Genomic DNA, 18,439 nt, shown 5'->3' on the forward strand with positions numbered 1-18,439 from the left:
CATGCTCATCAGTGAGCAATGAATTCACCCTCTGCTTCTCTTCAAGCCATTTGACTGCTGTTTAGTCTAGTATGGCCAATACTGGGGGTGTGGCAGGTTTGGGGGGATTTCTCTCGCACCCTTCGCAAGAGCAGCTCTGCGTGTGGCAGAGAGCATGCAAGGCTCCCCGGGCCAGAGAACAGGAGAGCGTGGAAGGAACACATGTTGTCCTGTCCAGGTGTTCCCACTCTGCTCTGAATGTTTTATTCAGTAATCTAACCCATCTCATTTATTTTTTTTAAATGTATTTCCAGTTTCAGCTCATTCTGCTGAGCTGCATGTTTGCAAACTCTGCCTCTGCTCTGTGTACAAAGAACAAATCTTCCTGTGTAAAGCTGTCATGCCTCTTCTGTGTCCCCAAATCCCCACCTCCACACCACGCACATTGACAGCCACAATCTGGGGCAGTCTCCCCACCCTTGGACACCCTGCGAGGCTGTCCTAACGGCAGGAGGACCAGTGGGGACAGCAGACGTGGGAGCTCACCAGGTGTTGGGGGGCTGCAAGAGGGGGGCATCTGCAGGAGGAGGGGGAAATTTATTTTCTGCAGACCCCACATGGAGTCCCTGCCCCTTGGAAGGTGGCATTAATATATTCCCTTTGTGTCCTCCCTCTGCACAACCCCCTGATGTTACTTAAGGGCCTGAAGAATCAAACTCCATGATTTTAAATTACAAGTCCACATCCTCACATCTGCTTTACTGGTAATTGGCTCAAAGTGGCAATTTGTCAATGTTTTTAAGATAATGAGCTCCTCATTTGTGTTCCAGCCATCTAAACTTCCAGCTACAGAAACACACCACAGCTATTGCACATCAGCTCCTATCTGGGTGTGCTACTTTACGTGGTGGTGCCCCTGCCTCCCACACAAAAGGAGTTCTGCCAATCAATGGAGAAGTTAATCAACTATCTTTTGAAGCCTGGCTGAGTACAGACACTTTGGATGAAAGCTGTTATTTAAATACCAGTTGTCATGATGATGAGAATGATTATGGTTATTTTAGCCATATTAGTAATGCTAAGTAATGGTATTTTTAAAGGTATTGAAATATCTGCACAGAAAGCAACTGAAGACTCTAAATATTGCCTGTTAGAATAGCTGGTCAAAATGTTTTAAGTATTTAGACTGAAAAATGCTTGCTATTCTGTAAGGTTTGTTTAAAAGTTGAAAAGGTCTATAGTTTACCTCGAAACATTGCAGACATAGTAAAACAAAACTGTTTGCTGTGATTTATTTAGGATTTTGGCTTCACTTTAATTTTTCAAGAAAAGTTTAAAATAAAGTTTTTAGAATCTCCCACAAAGCCTATGTACCTTTTCAACAGCTTTACTTACCTCCTTGTTAGCCGTCAGTAGTGAAGATGTGCAAATGGATGTCTTAGCTAAAAAAGCTTATAAAATTTGGGGGTGGGGGCTTGCTTTCTAAGTCTTTCTCTATATAACCTATTAATATATGTCAAAATGTGTCATTTAGTAGTATGGGTGTTTGTCTGACTAACAGCAGGAAAAACAGTTCTGATAGCACTTGAAAGATTTGTCAAACACTTTTTGATAAGACAGAAAGCCAGAGTTTAGTGCCTCTGTCCCTGCGTGCACACCGAGCTGATCACCAGCCCAGCCTTCCCCACAGCCCCTGGCCATGAGCAGCACTTCCCCTGCAAACACAGCGACCTGTGCAAGATGCACCTCCTGCTGCAGATCTTGCATATCTTTCCTGCAGATGCATCTTTAAGGATGTCTTTTCTTTACCTTGAAGGAGAATCCATAGCATGTCTGAACAATAACACAAACAAAGCTGTGCCAGGAACTGGCCGAGAACCTAGCTTGCTTTATCAACAAAAATCTCATTCCCTTCAAAGTCTTCCTACACTGGTGAGGATTCAGACAGCTCTCTTCAAAAAGAGCTACCAAGAGAGATTTGTTGCTGCATGGTACCCAGCAGGCTCATGCTCACCCTTTGGCTACTGCAGATAAGCAACAACACTGAAAAAACTTGAAGCAAACATGATTTTCTCTGCTGCTCTGCTCATACCTGTCCAGCGAGATACAGCACAGGTGCAGGATTGATGCTGTGGTGAGAAGGACATCGAGAGATGTCCGAACAAGGCAGAACATCTCTCCATAGATCCAGTTGTCCTGAACTAGCTCGATGGCTCCAAACGGCATCACCAGCACTGAAACCAGCAGGTCCGCAAAGGCAAGGGAAACAATGAAATAATTGGTCTTGATTTTCCTGCAAGACAGATAACAAAATGAACAGCTTCAATGAAGCATCCTCTGCGTGTAGACAGAGAATTCAGCTTGTGGTTGGGTCTGAATTGCTCCATCATATATATGTAGAAAGGTCCTCTCTAACAAATTTCCCACTTTATACACATATTGTCATGCCTAGCTTGTTCCTGTTTTTTACACCTAAACAACCTGTCTCCCCTATGTAAACACATTTTCCTGCTCACATGTAAGAGGTAAATAGATGCCTGCAGGCCTCTGCTTCTGGCTTAGTCTCACAGCTTGCACTGGAGAGTTTGGTGGCGAGGAGGGGGATTTTATTTTAACTTGTAAATTGACAAAATCCTTCCAGAAAGTACTGAGAAGAATCGAGACCGAAGCTATAATTTTAACTTGAAGAGTACTTTTTAAATCATAACAATAAAATAGAATTAAATCCATTAAAAATCCCACGCAGAATATGAATAGAGGCTGCTGAATATCTCCCTTTGCTCATGGGGCTGGTCTGACAAATCACAGGGGGAGCAGCAAGCCTCAAGACACGAGTTTTGCCTGTGAACCGCCCCAGATTGTTGGGAACATTTGCCAGGCTGCGGTAGAAGGACCTTGAGCTGCATATTTTACTCAGGGGCTAGTGAGAAAGGGAATTGGAGATGGGATTGAGCACTGCTGCTTTGCTCTGTTTTTCACTGATTTATCTGGTTTGGACACCAAAAGTGCTAAATGTGTAGGGGATGGAGACTGCAATGGTCCCATGGCCACAGGGCGGATCTGAGGGCAGGGACACCGAGACTGAGGTGGCAGCATGACACTGCCCCACAGCTAATGGTGGCACCTCCTTCATGGTCTATGCTCCAAGATTCATGCAAAGGGCTTTCATCTGGGGCCTTGCCCCATGCCCCCTGGCTGAAGGGGGAGCTGTGGGGGCTGCATGGGCTCACCTGAGTTGCCTGTCCCGGCACACCGCCACCATCACCAGCAGGTTCCCCAGTATGGCCATCAGAATAACCGCTGATATGAAGGTGAGCAGCACAATCTTCTCTGCTATGCCGAAGCCCTCACTTGAACTGGAGAGCACAGAAAAAAAAAGGAAAATAAAGAAAATGCACCAGAGTCTGGGGGCTGCCCCGGTTCCTGCAGAGCCGAGGACGCCAAGCACCTGCTTGGCCATCACAGCAGCAGCATCCCCAAACAGCCCACCAAGACCTCAGCACTCCTTAACAAAGAGTTTTTCCTATTTACAGAGAAAGCTGAGAGGCTCGTGTTCATCAGCAGAAAGGCTGAATCTTTTCTTTTCTTTTCTTTTCTTTTCTTTTCTTTTCTTTTCTTTTCTTTTCTTTTCTTTTCTTTTCTTTTCTTTTCTTTTCTTTTCTTTTCTTTTCTTTTCTTTTCTTTTCTTTTTTCTTTTCTTTTCTTTTCTTTTCTTTTCTTTTCTTTTTCCTTTCCTTTCCTTTCCTTTCCTTTCCTTTCCTTTCCTTTCCTTTCCTTTCCTTTCCTTTCCTTTCCTTTCCTTTCCTTTCCTTTCCTTTCCTTTCCTTTCCTTTCCTTTCCTTTCCTTCCCTTTCCTTCCCTTTCCTTCCCTTTCCTTCCCTTTCCTTCCCTTTCCTTCCCTTTCCTTCCCTTTCCTTCCCTTTCCTTCCCTTTCCTTCCCTTTCCTTCCCTTCCCTTTCCTTCCCTTTCCTTCCCTTTCCTTCCCTTTCCTTCCCTTTCCTTCCCTTTCCTTTTATCTTCTTCTCTTCTCTTCTCTTCTCTTCTCTTCTCTTCTCTTCTCTTCTCTTCTCTTCTCTTCTCTTCTCTTCTCTTCTCTTCTCTTCTCTTCTCTTCTCTTCTCTTCTCTTTTCTCTTCTCTTCTCTTTGTTCTTTTTTCTTTTCTCCTCTCCTCTCCTCTCCTCTCCTCTCCTCTCCTCTCCTCTCCTCTCCTCTCCTCTCCTCTCCTCTCCTCTCCTCTCCTCTCCTCTCCTCTCCTCTCCTCTCCTCTCCTCTCCTCTCCTCTCCTCTCCTCTCCTCTCCTCTCCTCTCCTCTCCTCTCCTCTCCTCTCCTCTCCTCTTTGCTGTTTTACTTAGAAACTGTTCTAGAATTAGGGAAATTAAAACAACTGTTGGAAAAGGAAGTGACAAACTTCCCTCTATCTTGACATCGATAATTTCTTTCAGCTAATGAAAAGGCAAGGCAATGCAAGGAAAGGAAAGAAGGAAGGATAACATGCAGACACAATGTTAGATATATCTTAAATCTGTATTTCTACAAATATCTTGTTAAACGTTCTTTTTTGTTTGGTTTGGTTTGTTGTTTGTTTGTTTTAAAAAATATTTTTTTTTTGAGTCTGCAAAAGAGGAGGGTAATACACAATGTGCAACGGATAGCATTCATAAAACTGTGTTTCTTACCAAATTTTTGAGCCACTTTTCTTTTTAGGCTATTTCTAATTATTTATCCAGAACAAAAGGCACCCCAAACCTCCTCCTGCCTGTGTCACTTTCCACAGTACATCAGAGTGGTGAGAACAAGTGTTTGTTCATAGCATCAGGTGTGGCTAGAAATAAACCAGCATTAGGAGCAGCATTCGGCACTAATTCTGCAGGGAAATTCCTTCACCGTGCACAGAGCTGGCACTCGGCACCCAGGATTAGTGCTGTGAGATTGTTCACATCATTGAAAAATTGAACTGTTATTCTGTTTTAGTTTGACTTCCTCTGGGGTCACGTTTTATTTACTAAATTCAGTCCAGGCTTTTACACTTTATCTTTCTGAATTCTCCTGATTTTGGCAAAGCTCAAAAAGATTAGAGGCTCTGCTGCAGTCCCATCTCTAGTGCCTGTGCCATCTTAATAGGCATCTCATGACCGACTTCAGCTCATGCCTGCACTGCAGAGCACCCCTTTAATCACAATTTCTGCTTTTGTCCCTGGTGCCACCTTCAGTCTGACTTTTTTTGCCCACTGCCAGTTGCACAGTTGGGTCAGATCACAGCCTGCTGAGCCTAGACTCATCATATGCAGTATGAACACCATCTTAGAAATTCATGAGTTATAAAGTTTTACAAGGAAATGCATTTGGGCATAGATTCATCCAGAAGGGTGAGAATGTTTATGAGCAAATAAGAAAGAAGGAAGGAGATGCCCTGGCCTCACACTAGCCTCATGGAAACACAAAGCATCAGGCAGGCCTATGCAGGATAGAAAACAAGTTCAATTATTGAGCTATAATGAGAAAGAGGTCTGACACAACTGCATTGCCTAACTTCAGAAATGTACGTTCATATGCCAAGCAGTGCTTTCTCCCCCGTGAGAACACACATGGCTTTTAATTCAGGATAATCTCATGAATTAAAACCAGAAGCTTAAAAGAGGTCACATAGCATGGACAGATGGGTGTATCCCACCTCCCTGCAGAGCTTTCAGGCAAAAAGTCCCTGAGTGCTGCCAGCCTTGTGTCCCTCTGGATGTTCCTGGGGTACCAGTTACACCCAGGTAGAGGTGGCTTGGAGCGAAGAGAACCCAGTAAGGCAGTAGGTTTTGTCTTGTGTTAGGTGAATGGTCAGATGGTAAATGTGAGGCAAAGGCATGTCTGCTTCTTTTGCCCTAATGGTTTTTGTTGCTAATGTCATTGAATCCAGTCCTGCTTAATGGAGGAAGGTTGCCTGGGTGGTGTTGACAGGGTCAGACGCAGTCATGGATCTGCATTCAGCAAGACACTTATTTTTGTGCAAGGCAATTACAGATGCTAAGACAGAAGAAAGGAAAAGTCAAGAGCAGGTTTTACTCAGCATCTGAGAGTTTACATTTAATTAGGGAGAGCTGTCTCCTGGACTTATCACAACTTCAGTGAGGGTAATTAAGGCTCCAGGAGGCCTCCTGGGCAGCTAGCAGCTCTGGGCAAATGCTGGTGCATTCAGAAATGGTGACAAGGCTCTGTCAGAACTAAGTGTGGATTTCCCAGCTTTTGCTGGATATGTTGCTTCCCACTGCCCTAGGTCATTAATTCTTGGACAACTCTTGAAATGAGTGGGTTTTGTGTCTGCAGTTCTTATAATTACACTCAGTTGTTGCCTGCAATTTGCCTACATTGATCCAGTCCGCCTCCTCCCATCTGATGGAAGAAAATTCCCATCTGCCAAAAGGATCTGCCTCATCCATCATTCCATCCCTGACGGTGGCCTGTAGGAAAAGAAATGCCTACGTGCATATAGTGGTACCTCCCTCGCGTGCTCTCTCGTGCTGCAAAGGTCACAGTGGTTTGTGCTAAAAAGCCCTAGGTGAAATTCTCTGGTCTGTCTTTTAAACTCTCAGAACAGTAAATACTGCCTCTGGGCAGCTTTCCTCCACCTAGTAGTAAGATGCTAGATGCAAAATCAAGTACATGCATGGCATCAGTTTCCGTTCCTTCTGTCACCAGTGACTGCCCTAAATTGCATATATAGATGCTTTCCTCAAAACTAAAGGTAATTGACATCCAGGTCCTTATTCCAACACCCAGATCCCAAGGCACTCTACAAAACTGGTCACTAGCCACATGACGGCTCCTAGGAAAGGACACCATTCTTTCCCCAGCGAGAATTCACTCCCCCATCCATCCATCTCCATCTGATCTGAAATTTCTCCTTTCCCCAGAATCAATGTCTGGTGTTGGAGATTTGGGGAGGCAGGGAGGTTGGGGTGCCGCAAGAGGGATGTGAACAGCAGCGACATGCTTTGGATAAGGCCCAGCAGGATGCCCAAGGCAATTCTCCTCTGCTGGAGGCACAGACAGCTCTGGGCCTGCCACCTCCCTCCTCGTGCAGACAGATGTTGTACTGCTGGGGAAGAGCAGGCACAAACCAGCATCGGTACTGTGAGCACAACCACCAGAGCCTTCATTAATAACGTTCAGCAGAAGGCTCCACAAAAATTAGAGGGATGAGGAAAAGAAGAGACTTCAAAGGTCAGGTCTCTGCCTGCTGACTGTGTACAGGGCAGGATGAAAAGCTGGCGAACAATGGGGACACCGGGATCAAAGGCACCTTCATCGAGCTGTAATTGTACCTTTCTAAACATAGCCCTCACAATGGGCTGACCACTCCATGGCTGTGAAACAAAATGTCACACCACACTGAATACCTCCCTACAATAGGTGTTCCTTTTCCTCCACAGCAGCACACAAATGCTGGCAGAACGGTGGAGAGGAGGAGGATGGTTCTGTTTATACAGAACCAGGCAGATAGATTTGTATTTTGTCTTATCTAGCTTTGCTCATCCATCTGCTCTTCCTAAAAAATTCCCATCTCTGGATTATTTGAGCACCTTGCATCTCCCCAGATTCTGCAGAGGGTATGGATGGGGAGAGCCAACTCCATCGTCCCAGGACCTGCCAGTGTGGGTTCAGCTGGCCTTTGTCCACCCCTCTGAGCAGTGCCTTGCGAGGGGAGCTGGTGATTGAGCCTGCTGGATCATGTTTTAGGGATCCCTGGTGTTTGGGGGTGCACCAAGGCTGCCTGCCGGAACATCACTCATTCATCATCCCCCACGCCTGCACCATTTGCACCAGTCTGGCTACAGCGCAGGGCCCTGAACAGAGGCAGGAGGCCAGAAACATGTCCTGACACATGTGTCTGCGGGGCATTTGCTCTGACGACAGTTTCCAAAGTGTTTGGGAGATCTCTACAACGAGTATTGCTCTCATGCCCCCTTGTACTGATCCTCCAGGGAACATTAGACGCAGACATCACCAGGGGTGCAAGAAGGACGTTCATCTGGGATATGTTTCTGCTCATCTGCCTTTTGAATAATCTGTCATCAAGTAGGAATATTTGTTAATTATTCAGTCTCGGTAATTCAAAGCTGTTAATAATGGAAGAAGTGGATATTGTTGTAAATTAAAATCAATGGTTTGAATAACATCTTTGATCAAATCTGAGTGCTCTGGCTTCCAAGCATGCTTCCCTGTTTAATAAAACAGAGATTGATGGGTTTGCTGTTACAAGGAAATGAGATTCAGACAAAATGATTGTTGGTTAGTAGGAATATAGAAATCACTTAAGGAAAAAGGTGAAATACTGATGTGGAATGAATGCTTTAAACCCACATGGATATATTTAAAAGGCTCTTCTGTGTAGTCATTAATGTTTTTTTAAAAAAGTGTAATTACTTTTTTTTTTCAAGCTCAATTTCTACTTTCCTGTAAACACCCCACCTTCTCTATCTGACCTCTAGTGCTTTTGCATATTGTATGCAGCAATTAAACCATGGATTGGTCATGCTGGTAAGACTGCATATATTGCTCCTCTAGTTTTCATTACAAATCACTGCCTGACCTCCCTGCAACTGCAGCAGGACAAAGTCACCAATAAACTGCTGAGAGCACCTTGGGCATCTCACAGACACTGCTGTGGGTGTCAGAGAGAGAAAGGGAATGGGAGAGATGGAAAACAGGGCAAAGGTAGAATAAACAGGATTTCTCTTTTGGGGGCAGAGGAGTGCAGCTGAAGCCCAGGGGGCATGGAGAACCATTTCCTAACTGGCAGGGAATAACACTGCCTGCCGAGGTGACCTGCAGCATCTCCTGGAGGCAGCCAGGGACCTCCTGAGCACTTCAAAGCAAGGTGCATGTGTAATTCTCACTGATGAGGATTAAGAGCTCAGAGCAGTGAGTTTTACCAGGTGAACCTAGAACAGAGCTTCCTCCTTTATTTACAGGGGCCTTAGGGAAAACGGGGAATACGCAGGTGAGTCAGACTGCTTACTCTTCACCCAAGCCATGGCTTTTCACTCTGTAACTCCAGGTGACATGACATTTCATGCAGGTCTGTAATTGCAAATAAGCTGTTATTTGCCTCTCCTCTTCTCTACTTCCCTGATTATTCCTAGGCATAAAACCAGAGGCTGAGTGTTAAACACTTAAAAATGAAGACATGTTATTATATGAGTAAACCTAACAATGCATGTCTTAGTATGGAAACATGACAATAGGGAAGATATTATTTGATCTGTGGCTTTCTAGCTGTTACCATATTCTATTTTACTACAACCTAAATATATTAATCAGAAGTCAGCATTAACGTAGAAGCATATAATTTCTTACAATGTATTCAAATGTTTCACTGCCTTTGCTTCAGGCTGTGCAGATGGCAAGACCACTTCTAACAGATTCGAATCAATTATGTACTTTTCCTTCTGTTTTAGAAACAGATTGAAAATAATTAAAGTATTGACGAGCTACAAATAAGCAGTATTCCACATATTAAAATAACTCAGTCATGTGATTAGTTTATTTGAGTGGTTCTTTTTTGTTGTTGTTCTTTTTTTTTTGTTCTTTAACCAAATACATTGCAGCAGTGGGGTGGGTAGGAAAGGATAATGTTTGTTTGTTTGTTTGTTTTTTCCTTTTGTGCTGCTTTGAACCTCAAAAAAGTTGTGCAAACCAACTCACTTTCACCGATGGTGTGGGATTTAAAAAGCACCGATTTACTGTGAACAGCAGCAGCTCAGGCAGGGCCACAAACTATGCAACAAGGATTTCAGGTCACCTCCCGGACAAAGCCATTGAGAATGTCACTGAGCCACACTCCGCTCCACATATGCCCTGCAGGCTGAATGCTAGAGTGTTTCAGAGAATTAAGTGTCTTAAATAGCTGATAATCACAGAATCACAGAATTTCTAGGTTGGAAGAGACCTCAAGATCATCGAGTCCAACCTCTGACCTAACACTAACAGTCCCCACTAAACCATATAAGCTCTACATCTAAACGTCTTTTGAAGACTTCCAGGGATGGTGACTCCACCACTTCCCTGGGCAGCCTGTTCCAATGCCTAACAACCCTTTCGGTAAAGAAGTTCTTCCTAAGATCCAACCTAAAACTCCCCTGGTACAACATAAGTCCATTCCCCCTCGTCCTGTCACCAGGCACGTGGGAGAATAGACCAACCCCCACCTCACTACAGCCCCCTTTAAGGTACCTGTAGAGAGCAATAAGGTCGCCCCTGAGCCTCCTCTTCTCTAGGCTGAACAAGCCCAGCTCCCTCAGCCACTCCTCGTAGGATTTGTTCTCCAGGCCCCTCACCAGCTTCATCGCCCTTCTCTGGACCCGCTCAAGCACCTCAATGTCCTTCTTGTAGCGAGGGGCCCAAAACTGAACACAGTACTCGAGGTGCGGCCTCACCAGAGCCAAGTACAGGGGGACGATCACCTCCCTAGCCCTGCTGGTCACGCTGTTTCTGATACAAGCCAGGATGCTGTTGGCCTTCTTGGCCACCTGAGCACACTGCTGGCTCATATTCAGCTGACTGTCCACCATCACTCCCAGGTCCTTCTCTGCCTGGCAGCTCTCCAACCACTCATGTCCCAGCCTGTAGCTCTGCTTGGGGTTATTGCACCCCAGGTGCAGGACCCGGCACTTGGCCACTTCATGCAGTTGAACTCAGCCCATTGGTGCAGCCTATCCAGATCCTCCTGCAGAACCTTCCTACCCTCGAGCAGATCGACAAACGCACCTAACTTGGTGTCATCTGCAAACTTACTGAGGGTGCACTCAGTGCCCTCATCCAGATCATCGATGAAGATATTAAAGAGGACTGGCCCCAGCACCGAGCCCTGGGGAACACCACTAGTGACTGGCCTCCAACTGGACTTGACTCCATTTACCATGACTCTTTGGGCCCGGCTTCCAGCCAGTTTCTAACCCAACGAAGCGTGCGCCAGTCCAAGCCAAAAGCAGCCAGTTTCTTGAGGAGAATGCTGTGGGAGACGGTGTCAAAAGCCTTGCTGAAGTCAAGGTAGACCACATCCACAGTCTTGCCCTCATCCACCCAGCACGTCACTTTGTCATAGGAGGAGATCAGGTTTGTCAAGCAGGATCTGCCTTTCATAAACCCATGCTGACTGGGCCTGATCGCCTGCTGGCCCTGCAAGTGCCGCATGATGACTCTCAAGATAATCTGCTCCATGCGCTTCCATGGCACTGAGGTCAAACTGACAGGCCTGTAGTTTCCCGGGTCTGCCCTCCGGCCCTTCTTGTAGATGGGCGTCACATTTGCTAGCTGCCAGTCAACTGTGACCTCCCCTGATAGCCAGGACTGTTGATAAATGATGGATAGGGGCTTGTCCAGCTCCTCTGCCAGTTCTCTCAGTACCCTTGGGTGGATCCCATCCGGCCCCATCGATTTGTGCACATCCAAGTGCCGTACCAGGTTACCAACCAGTTCTGTGTGGATAGTGAGGGCCACATCCTGCTCCCCATCCCCTTCCACCAGCTCAGGTTACTGATTAAAATATACTGATTAAAAAAAATACTGATTAAAATCAATTGTCAAGATGAAGCAAAGAAGACAGGCTATTTAAATATTTTAAAAATTTCTGTGTGTGGGCTGTGCAGTCAATCAGGTACGTGCTAGGAGCTCTCCCATTCAGGGAGCAGGTGTGTGCTGGAGCTGCCAGACACTGCGGGACCCCAGCAGGCATCAAGCAGCACCATAGCAGTGGCTCCAGCCCCACACATATCACAGGGGCTGAGCCTGCCTGGGTTTGGGCTGATCATCAAGGCACAGGAGGCTCCAAGTAATGACCCCATAGAAACTTGCTTCCTGCTGGCCCGTGCAGTCTCCTTAGTTTCCACCAGCAGAAGTTCCTGCCTTTTCTGGAGGACATGATTCTGAAAAACGTGATCCCTTGTTATGATCTGCAAAAAGACAGAGATCTAAGACCCTGAGAGCATGAGCATCTTGCACAGTTAATGGGAGCAGTGTGCTGAGCCAGGGGATAAACCCCAACCTGGTGAGTCTCAGGGCACTGCCTACACCTCCTGGCTTCCCCCCCTGCAGGGGAGCTGTGCTGGCACCCAGCAGCCATGTCTGTCCCTACTTCTCATCAAATGGAGGATGAAGAGCCAGGCTCTGCTCTTTCCCAATCAGCAGATCAGGCATTACATAAGTTACACCCACGTAGGAAAGGATATTGCTGCAAGGATGATGCATGTAGGTACAATCCTTAAAAACCATTAGACTGTCACCTAAAATATAAGATAAAATTAACTTATTAAATTAGCATTAGGTTAAGATCGTGGTGTTTACATGAAGGAAAGGCAGCTGCTAGCTGCTCCTATTGCTCCGTTTGTTATCCATTTACAAATACCATAGGAGATCCCTTGTGCAAAGCACTGCACAAACACAAGCAATCACCAGACCTTGCACTGTGTTTCGTTCAGTACCTTTTATTTCCAGGTTTTCACATTTGACTCCCAGTGCTCCCTTCACGTGCCAAATACTGCCCTTTTATCTTTACATGCACATAATAATGCTTTTTGGATATGCAGGGTCTACTTATCTCAGTGAGGTTACTGAATACTGCTATGAGAAAGCAAGCCTGGTTTAGGCACAGGCAGGAATTTAGGCACAGTACAAAGTGCAGCAGAGATGTTGTAACAATCATTTCTCCTTTGGGAATGACGAATAAAACCAAAGATCAAACATGCCTTTAATCAGAAATTTCTTGATCAGTTCCTAACTAGAATTGCTCCTCAGATGTATGTTCAGTGCCTCTACCAAGCTACATGTGTCAGTTTAATAAAGAACATAAATAAACCTGACTTTTGGCATGTTGTCTATCTTAATAACATGATTATTCTCTATTTTCCAGATAAGTGGCTTTTGCCTATTCCTTGTCATATGGAAGTTGCAAACAGAGCAAGCTGAGTGTTCAAATGACAAATACAGCATAGCTATGCTCAGGGGACCTGATTCAGTGAAACACTATTTTTCCAGTACTTTCAAGAAAGAGTGTTTGTAATTCTGTTACTGTGTAAAATAGTTTTAATTTTACAGAGACATAAACAGTATTACCATTATTTCTATTGCATATGTGAGTATCTCAAGCTTTAGTTTCAGTAGTTTAGAAACAAGGAGTAACTGGATGTATTTGATGCAGATCTATGATATAGCATGGGGGTGGGTTGGGTAATGAAGGTTCAGACTCTTCTTAAACATACTCTGAGTGTTCATGTTTCACATGCTCACAAAAATCCATGCAATGCTTCCTTCAATAACCAGGTGCAATACTGGAGTGCTCTAAGACTGACTGAGCAGAGCCTTCAAAGGTGAGCTGCTGCTCCTGGGCTGAAAGCATTTGTTTGACTGCCTTACTATTATTTCTGCCATTAAAACGAGAAAGTTTGTCCTATCCACACACGTTTCCCAAACATAACTCTTCATTGAGACACCATAATGATAGCTCTTAGTATCTGTTGGCATTCCAGAACCAAGTTCTCATTTTCAGACCAGGAAAAGCCTTTGTTCCCATCTTTGCTGAAAGCCTGCAAGTTGCAAGACTTTCTAGTTAAACAGCATGAAAGTATCTGTTTTACTCTTGGAAGCAATATCTGCGGTCAGGGAAATATTGTTAAATGACAACTGTTCAGTCAAGATTGGTGGAAGAGTCCTGGCATCAGGCTGTACATTGAAATACCCATGCTGTGTACTTCTCTCCCTGCTTGTTTACACCTTGGACAATAAAAGTCAAATACAGCTATTGGCTGTCTATTTCTAGTATTTCTTGGACAGCTTCCCAGTTTCAAGAATCTAGAGGAATGAAAGTTTCTTGTTGTTACCCCTGCTAATGGAAGACTTGGCACCGATAATTCATTGATTTCTGGAATACATTTCATTTGGTAACGCCTCCGTGCTCAGCCACACGGTTCACTCATTCATTACAAGACAATGTCAGAAAGAAATTTTTACTTCTTTTTGAGGACAACACAGGACTGTATGTCTCAATGAGATTTTTGAAGGCACAGCATAGTGCAGTTCATTTGTTCAGCTTCCAAGGTGCGTGCCCTTTCAAGTACTTGACTGAGTGATTGCCTTCTTTCTCCAGGAATTCGTGTGTCTCCTTAGTCCCTTCACCAGCACCACAATTTCCAAGCTGCTCAGCAAGTCAGCTGTATCCTGACACAGAGCAGATCAGTCAGGTCAGATAAAAGTCATCTTTGAGGCATCAGGCATTTCTAGCTCCTCTGCCTTGCTGCGAGCTGTACCATAAAGATCAGAGCTTGGTAATGCTGATTCCAGAGGTGGCAGCTAGAGCCTTCCACCCCCAGAGCATGTGCTCATCAGCTCTTTTTGTATAAATCTCAATTTTGCATTTAGGCTCCGGATAGCACAAGACATGGAAAGCCCTTGAATTGAGAGCAAAGCATTTAAATCTCTTGTTTTATTTAAATCCCCTTCTATGATCCCAGCCAAGCACATGATCTGTATATTCTCCAAAGGCCTCGTCATGTTTCTCACTTCAAATAAATTAGACAGGATGTCAACCTGGGCAAGCAGCAGGACAGAGGAAAAGCAAACAGCTGGGACTGCTTTGTAGATGGAAAATGTAGGCACTCAGCTCAGACGCAACCCAGATCCCACCCAGCAGTCACTACCAAATAACTGAGGCCAGTCTTGGAAGGTCTGGAAAGGTTTCTTCAGTTGTGATCTGGCTAACAAGGACAAACACTTCCAGGAAGAGTGTCCTACTGCGTGTGGCTGCAGAAGTCCTTGATGAAGATTCTTAAAAAAAGCAGTTCCTGGAGAACAAAGCAACATGAAGGGAGAGACCTTCCCCACAAGGGAGTGAGCTGGCCCACAGCTGCTGGGTGGCATCAAGTGTGGGCTCTACTCACAGATCTGTGAACTTCAAATGAGCTTTCAGCAACACAACCGGTTCCTTCCATAAAGTGGGAACAAAGCCAAGTTTAAGGAACTGCTCTTTGATCCCTAAGGGGGAACTAGCTGCTGCTTCTCAGAGTTTTCTCAAAGTTTTGAGGCAAACCAAGGAGAAAGAGGTAAGGTGTCTGCACCCAACACCTTAGATGCAGTGCCATTTCCCATGTGTAATTGCAATGTTGTACTCAAATGTCAAAGAGACCAACCAAGACAAGAGTCACAAAGCTCAAAAAAGACAACAGGCTATGAACAACTTTATCTTATTTTATTTTTTGTGGGTAACTTTTGCCGTGTTAGTAGGGAAACTGGCTCCCAACTCAGTGTCTGCAGTTCCCTGGCAGTGCTGAGCAGAAAGTAGTGAAGATGCTCCCCATGCTTAAATTCCCTGCACAGGGGTCTGCAACGCTGCTGACAACTTAATAGCACCTGCAAATCAAAGAGTCTTGAAAACCTTAATACAGTGATGTTTCTGGAAAGCTGGCTCAGTACACTTTCACTGAGGGTGAGTCCAGAAAGCTGATTTATGTTTTGTGATTAATTTTCTGGCCACTTGAACTTTGCTACTAACTTCAGTGGGTATTCCAGGTGAGGGACTCTTAGCTAAATCAGGTTACAGCTTTTAACTCCAATAAAAACTTCAGTGTTACAGTGTGTCTCCAAGGGCAGTTCTAAACAGATCCTCACAGTGCTGCAAGGAGATGGCAGCAACAAGGGCTCTGAGTGCAGCTTACAGGGAAGAGTAAAAGCAATACAAAAACACAAGGCGCCTGAATTGGACTAGCTCTAGATCTGCTGGGCTCAGGAAAGCATACTGAACAGTAGCTGAACTTCAAGGAATTTATATAAAAAACAAACAAACAAACAAAAAAAAATCACCATGTTTCATTGTAGCTGCCAACTCTGCCTGAGAATCACATCCCCATTACGGCCCATATAAATGGAAATTGCAAATAATGGCAGTAATGGGACCAAATCTATCTCAGCTCCTTGGGAATGGAGAAATCACATTCTTCCACTCCAGCATGACCCAAAATACAACAGAAACAGTTTAATCCCCAACAAAGTAAGGCAGTCTTTTTCCAGGGATCTCTACCAGCAAAGAAGAGGCTCATATCCCCATGCACAAGCCTTGTAGAGGTTTCTCCTGTGATATCCTCTACTCACATGTCCTCCAAGTACCTGAGACTCTATCTGAGGCTGCTCAGATACATCGAGCAGCTCCTGGGCAGCTTCCTCACTCCTCAGAGCTATCTGTACTGAGGATTTCTTGACCGAGTCAACACGAATTAGGCTTTTCTTGGCTATTTTCTCCTTTTGCTGGATTTATTTATTGTCCTATTAGACTCCCTGAGTAGACAGAACCTGTTTCCAGAAAAGTCCTCAAGAAGTTCATGAGAAGTGCAAGCCCTGGACAGGTCTCCAGCTAATGCACTGACAGTGAGCGATGAGCTGGCCCACAGCCCCGTGATCTTACTGTGGAAATAAGGCTTTGGGAACAAGTAGCCTTTGTGTTTTCAGGTCCTGGCCTTTAAAACAAAGTTGGAAAAAAAAATATAAATAGATACAAATCTGAAGATAAGGAGATAGAAAACCATCACTGGAGCTCCATAAACCATCTGGGAGCTTGGATGATTTTCTAGATTAGGCAAAGGAACTGTGGATGCAGTGAGTAATCTGTTTACACACATTGGACTGCTGCAACTGATTTTTAAAAATAACTCAGTTATCAGGACACTCTCTTGCCCAATGCTATAATCACTGAAGTATGCTTTTACATCTATCTGGTGCCATGCTGGAGCAGTGACCCAGTATTCCCATGGGGAGAGAAGACTGTGAAACTCACACAGCAAATGAACAAGTGGATACTGGGTGCATTAACACATTGGAGGCTCTGGAAAAGTGAGGAAGATCTGTCCACCCTGGACAGACAAACTCCCTAGAAGAGACAGGACTGGAAAACAGCCGTGACATGCTCCCACTGCTCTCATGCTGGCACAAGCTCCTGCGCCCAGGGAGGGGAAAGGACCTGCTTGGTTCCCTCGCCTTCCTGCACTCTGACCCATCAACAGATGGATAACCAACTATTTGAAAGTGCCCTGTCTACCCCATCCCATCCCTCAGCAGCAGCAAGCAGAGCCCTCTTCTTTCTCCTTTATTTCTCCATGAGATTACAGCCATGCTAAAGTGCAGTAAGAAGGTCAGCTGCTGATTTATTTATCATCGGTATTCTAGCACAGAGCTGGAAACCTGGCTCCTGTCCCCAGCACCGCAGGCGAGTGCTGAGATTGTTCCTAAGGGCTTTTCTGCAAGGGCATCTTACTTATTTTTATCTTTCCACATTTACCATTCTTCAGACAGGAAGAATAAGGGCATCTGGCACACAGATCAAATTACTGATCAAGGCACCACATCCTGGGAAGGACTTGAGTTACATGAGGTCATGCTAAGCTTCAACCAACTGCAAGGAGAGCAGAGCTGGATCAACTGCAAGAAGCCACCTGTAACAGGCAGACCCTTCACATCCCGTTCCTGTGCTCAGACATGGAGCAGTTTGGACTCCAGTTACTTGGGTTGTAGTGAGGGACAAAATCACAGAATCACACAGTGGTTCAGGTTGGAAGGAACATTTAATTCCTACCCCATGTCATGTTCAGGGACACCATAAAAGTGCAAGAGCTGAATGTGCCTCTTTGCAAGTCCTTTTGCATACATGCCCCAGGTGTTCACAGCCTTACAGCACTTTATCTCCCCATCGGATGAGGAGGAACCCTTTGCCTTCATACATTTTTTGGCATTCCCCCAGCTCTGATTTTAGTGTTTTTTTAAACCTGCCCTGCACTGGATTCACCCTGAAACAGCTCAATGCTCCCTGAAAACTTCAGCTCCCTATATTCTTGTCCATCAGATGCCAAAACTTGTGCTCAGAGAACAGCTTCATTTCATCGTGTTCTGCCTTTGGGAAGGCAGAGGAGAGGTGACAGCAAGTCCTAGGTTAACAGCTCAGATGGTGATGGAGGTTCAGGTCTATGACTGTTTGCCAGGCCAGGGAACAATGAATGTGCTGTGTATTTATCACCACAATAAGAGCAAACCAAACAGCGGAAAGGCTGCACTAGGTAAGAGTTGGAGTACAGTTCTTATCTGCCCAGGAGATGCACTCTGCTCCAAGGTGATAGTCTATCAACATTTATCCCAACCCATAGCAGGCCTTAACTTAAGGCCTTAAGCCACGAAAATAGAAATAAATGTGTTTGATATGGAAAGAATGACAGGTGACATGGAAAGAATACAGGGATGCTGCTCGTGTCTGTAGGAAGAAAATTCGTGTGGCTAAAGCACACCTAGAGTTGAAGCTGGCTGTGTCTGTGAGAGAAAATAAAAAGGGTTTTTTTAGATATGTGAATGGAAAAAGGAGAACTAAAGAATACATAGGGCCGCTCCTTGACAGGGAAGGTCTTCTCACAGACGATGACATAGGCAAAGCAGAGACGCTTAACG

At 45.1% G+C, this 18,439-nt stretch overlaps 1 protein-coding gene across 5 annotated transcripts in view; it reads right to left on the minus strand.

Moving 5' to 3' along the window:
• Positions 1 to 18,439, minus strand: part of HTR4 (5-hydroxytryptamine receptor 4) — a 135,342-nt gene that overhangs the window by 66,024 nt on the left and 50,879 nt on the right. For all 5 annotated transcript variants that reach the window (XR_003499460.3, XM_027465094.3, XM_072044648.1 and 2 more), the window contains exons 3-4: positions 3,210 to 3,335; positions 2,072 to 2,272 (exon numbers count right to left, since the gene is read on the minus strand). Coding sequence is in view for 4 of the 5 variants with exons in the window: in XM_027465094.3 (XP_027320895.1) it covers positions 2,072 to 2,272; positions 3,210 to 3,335 (327 nt within the window). In the remaining variant the exon portion in view is untranslated. The remainder of the gene's footprint in view (positions 1 to 2,071; positions 2,273 to 3,209; positions 3,336 to 18,439) is intronic.

The sequence above is a fragment of the Anas platyrhynchos genome, chromosome 14, assembly GCF_047663525.1.
Source record: "Anas platyrhynchos isolate ZD024472 breed Pekin duck chromosome 14, IASCAAS_PekinDuck_T2T, whole genome shotgun sequence".
NCBI lineage: Eukaryota > Metazoa > Chordata > Aves > Anseriformes > Anatidae > Anas > Anas platyrhynchos.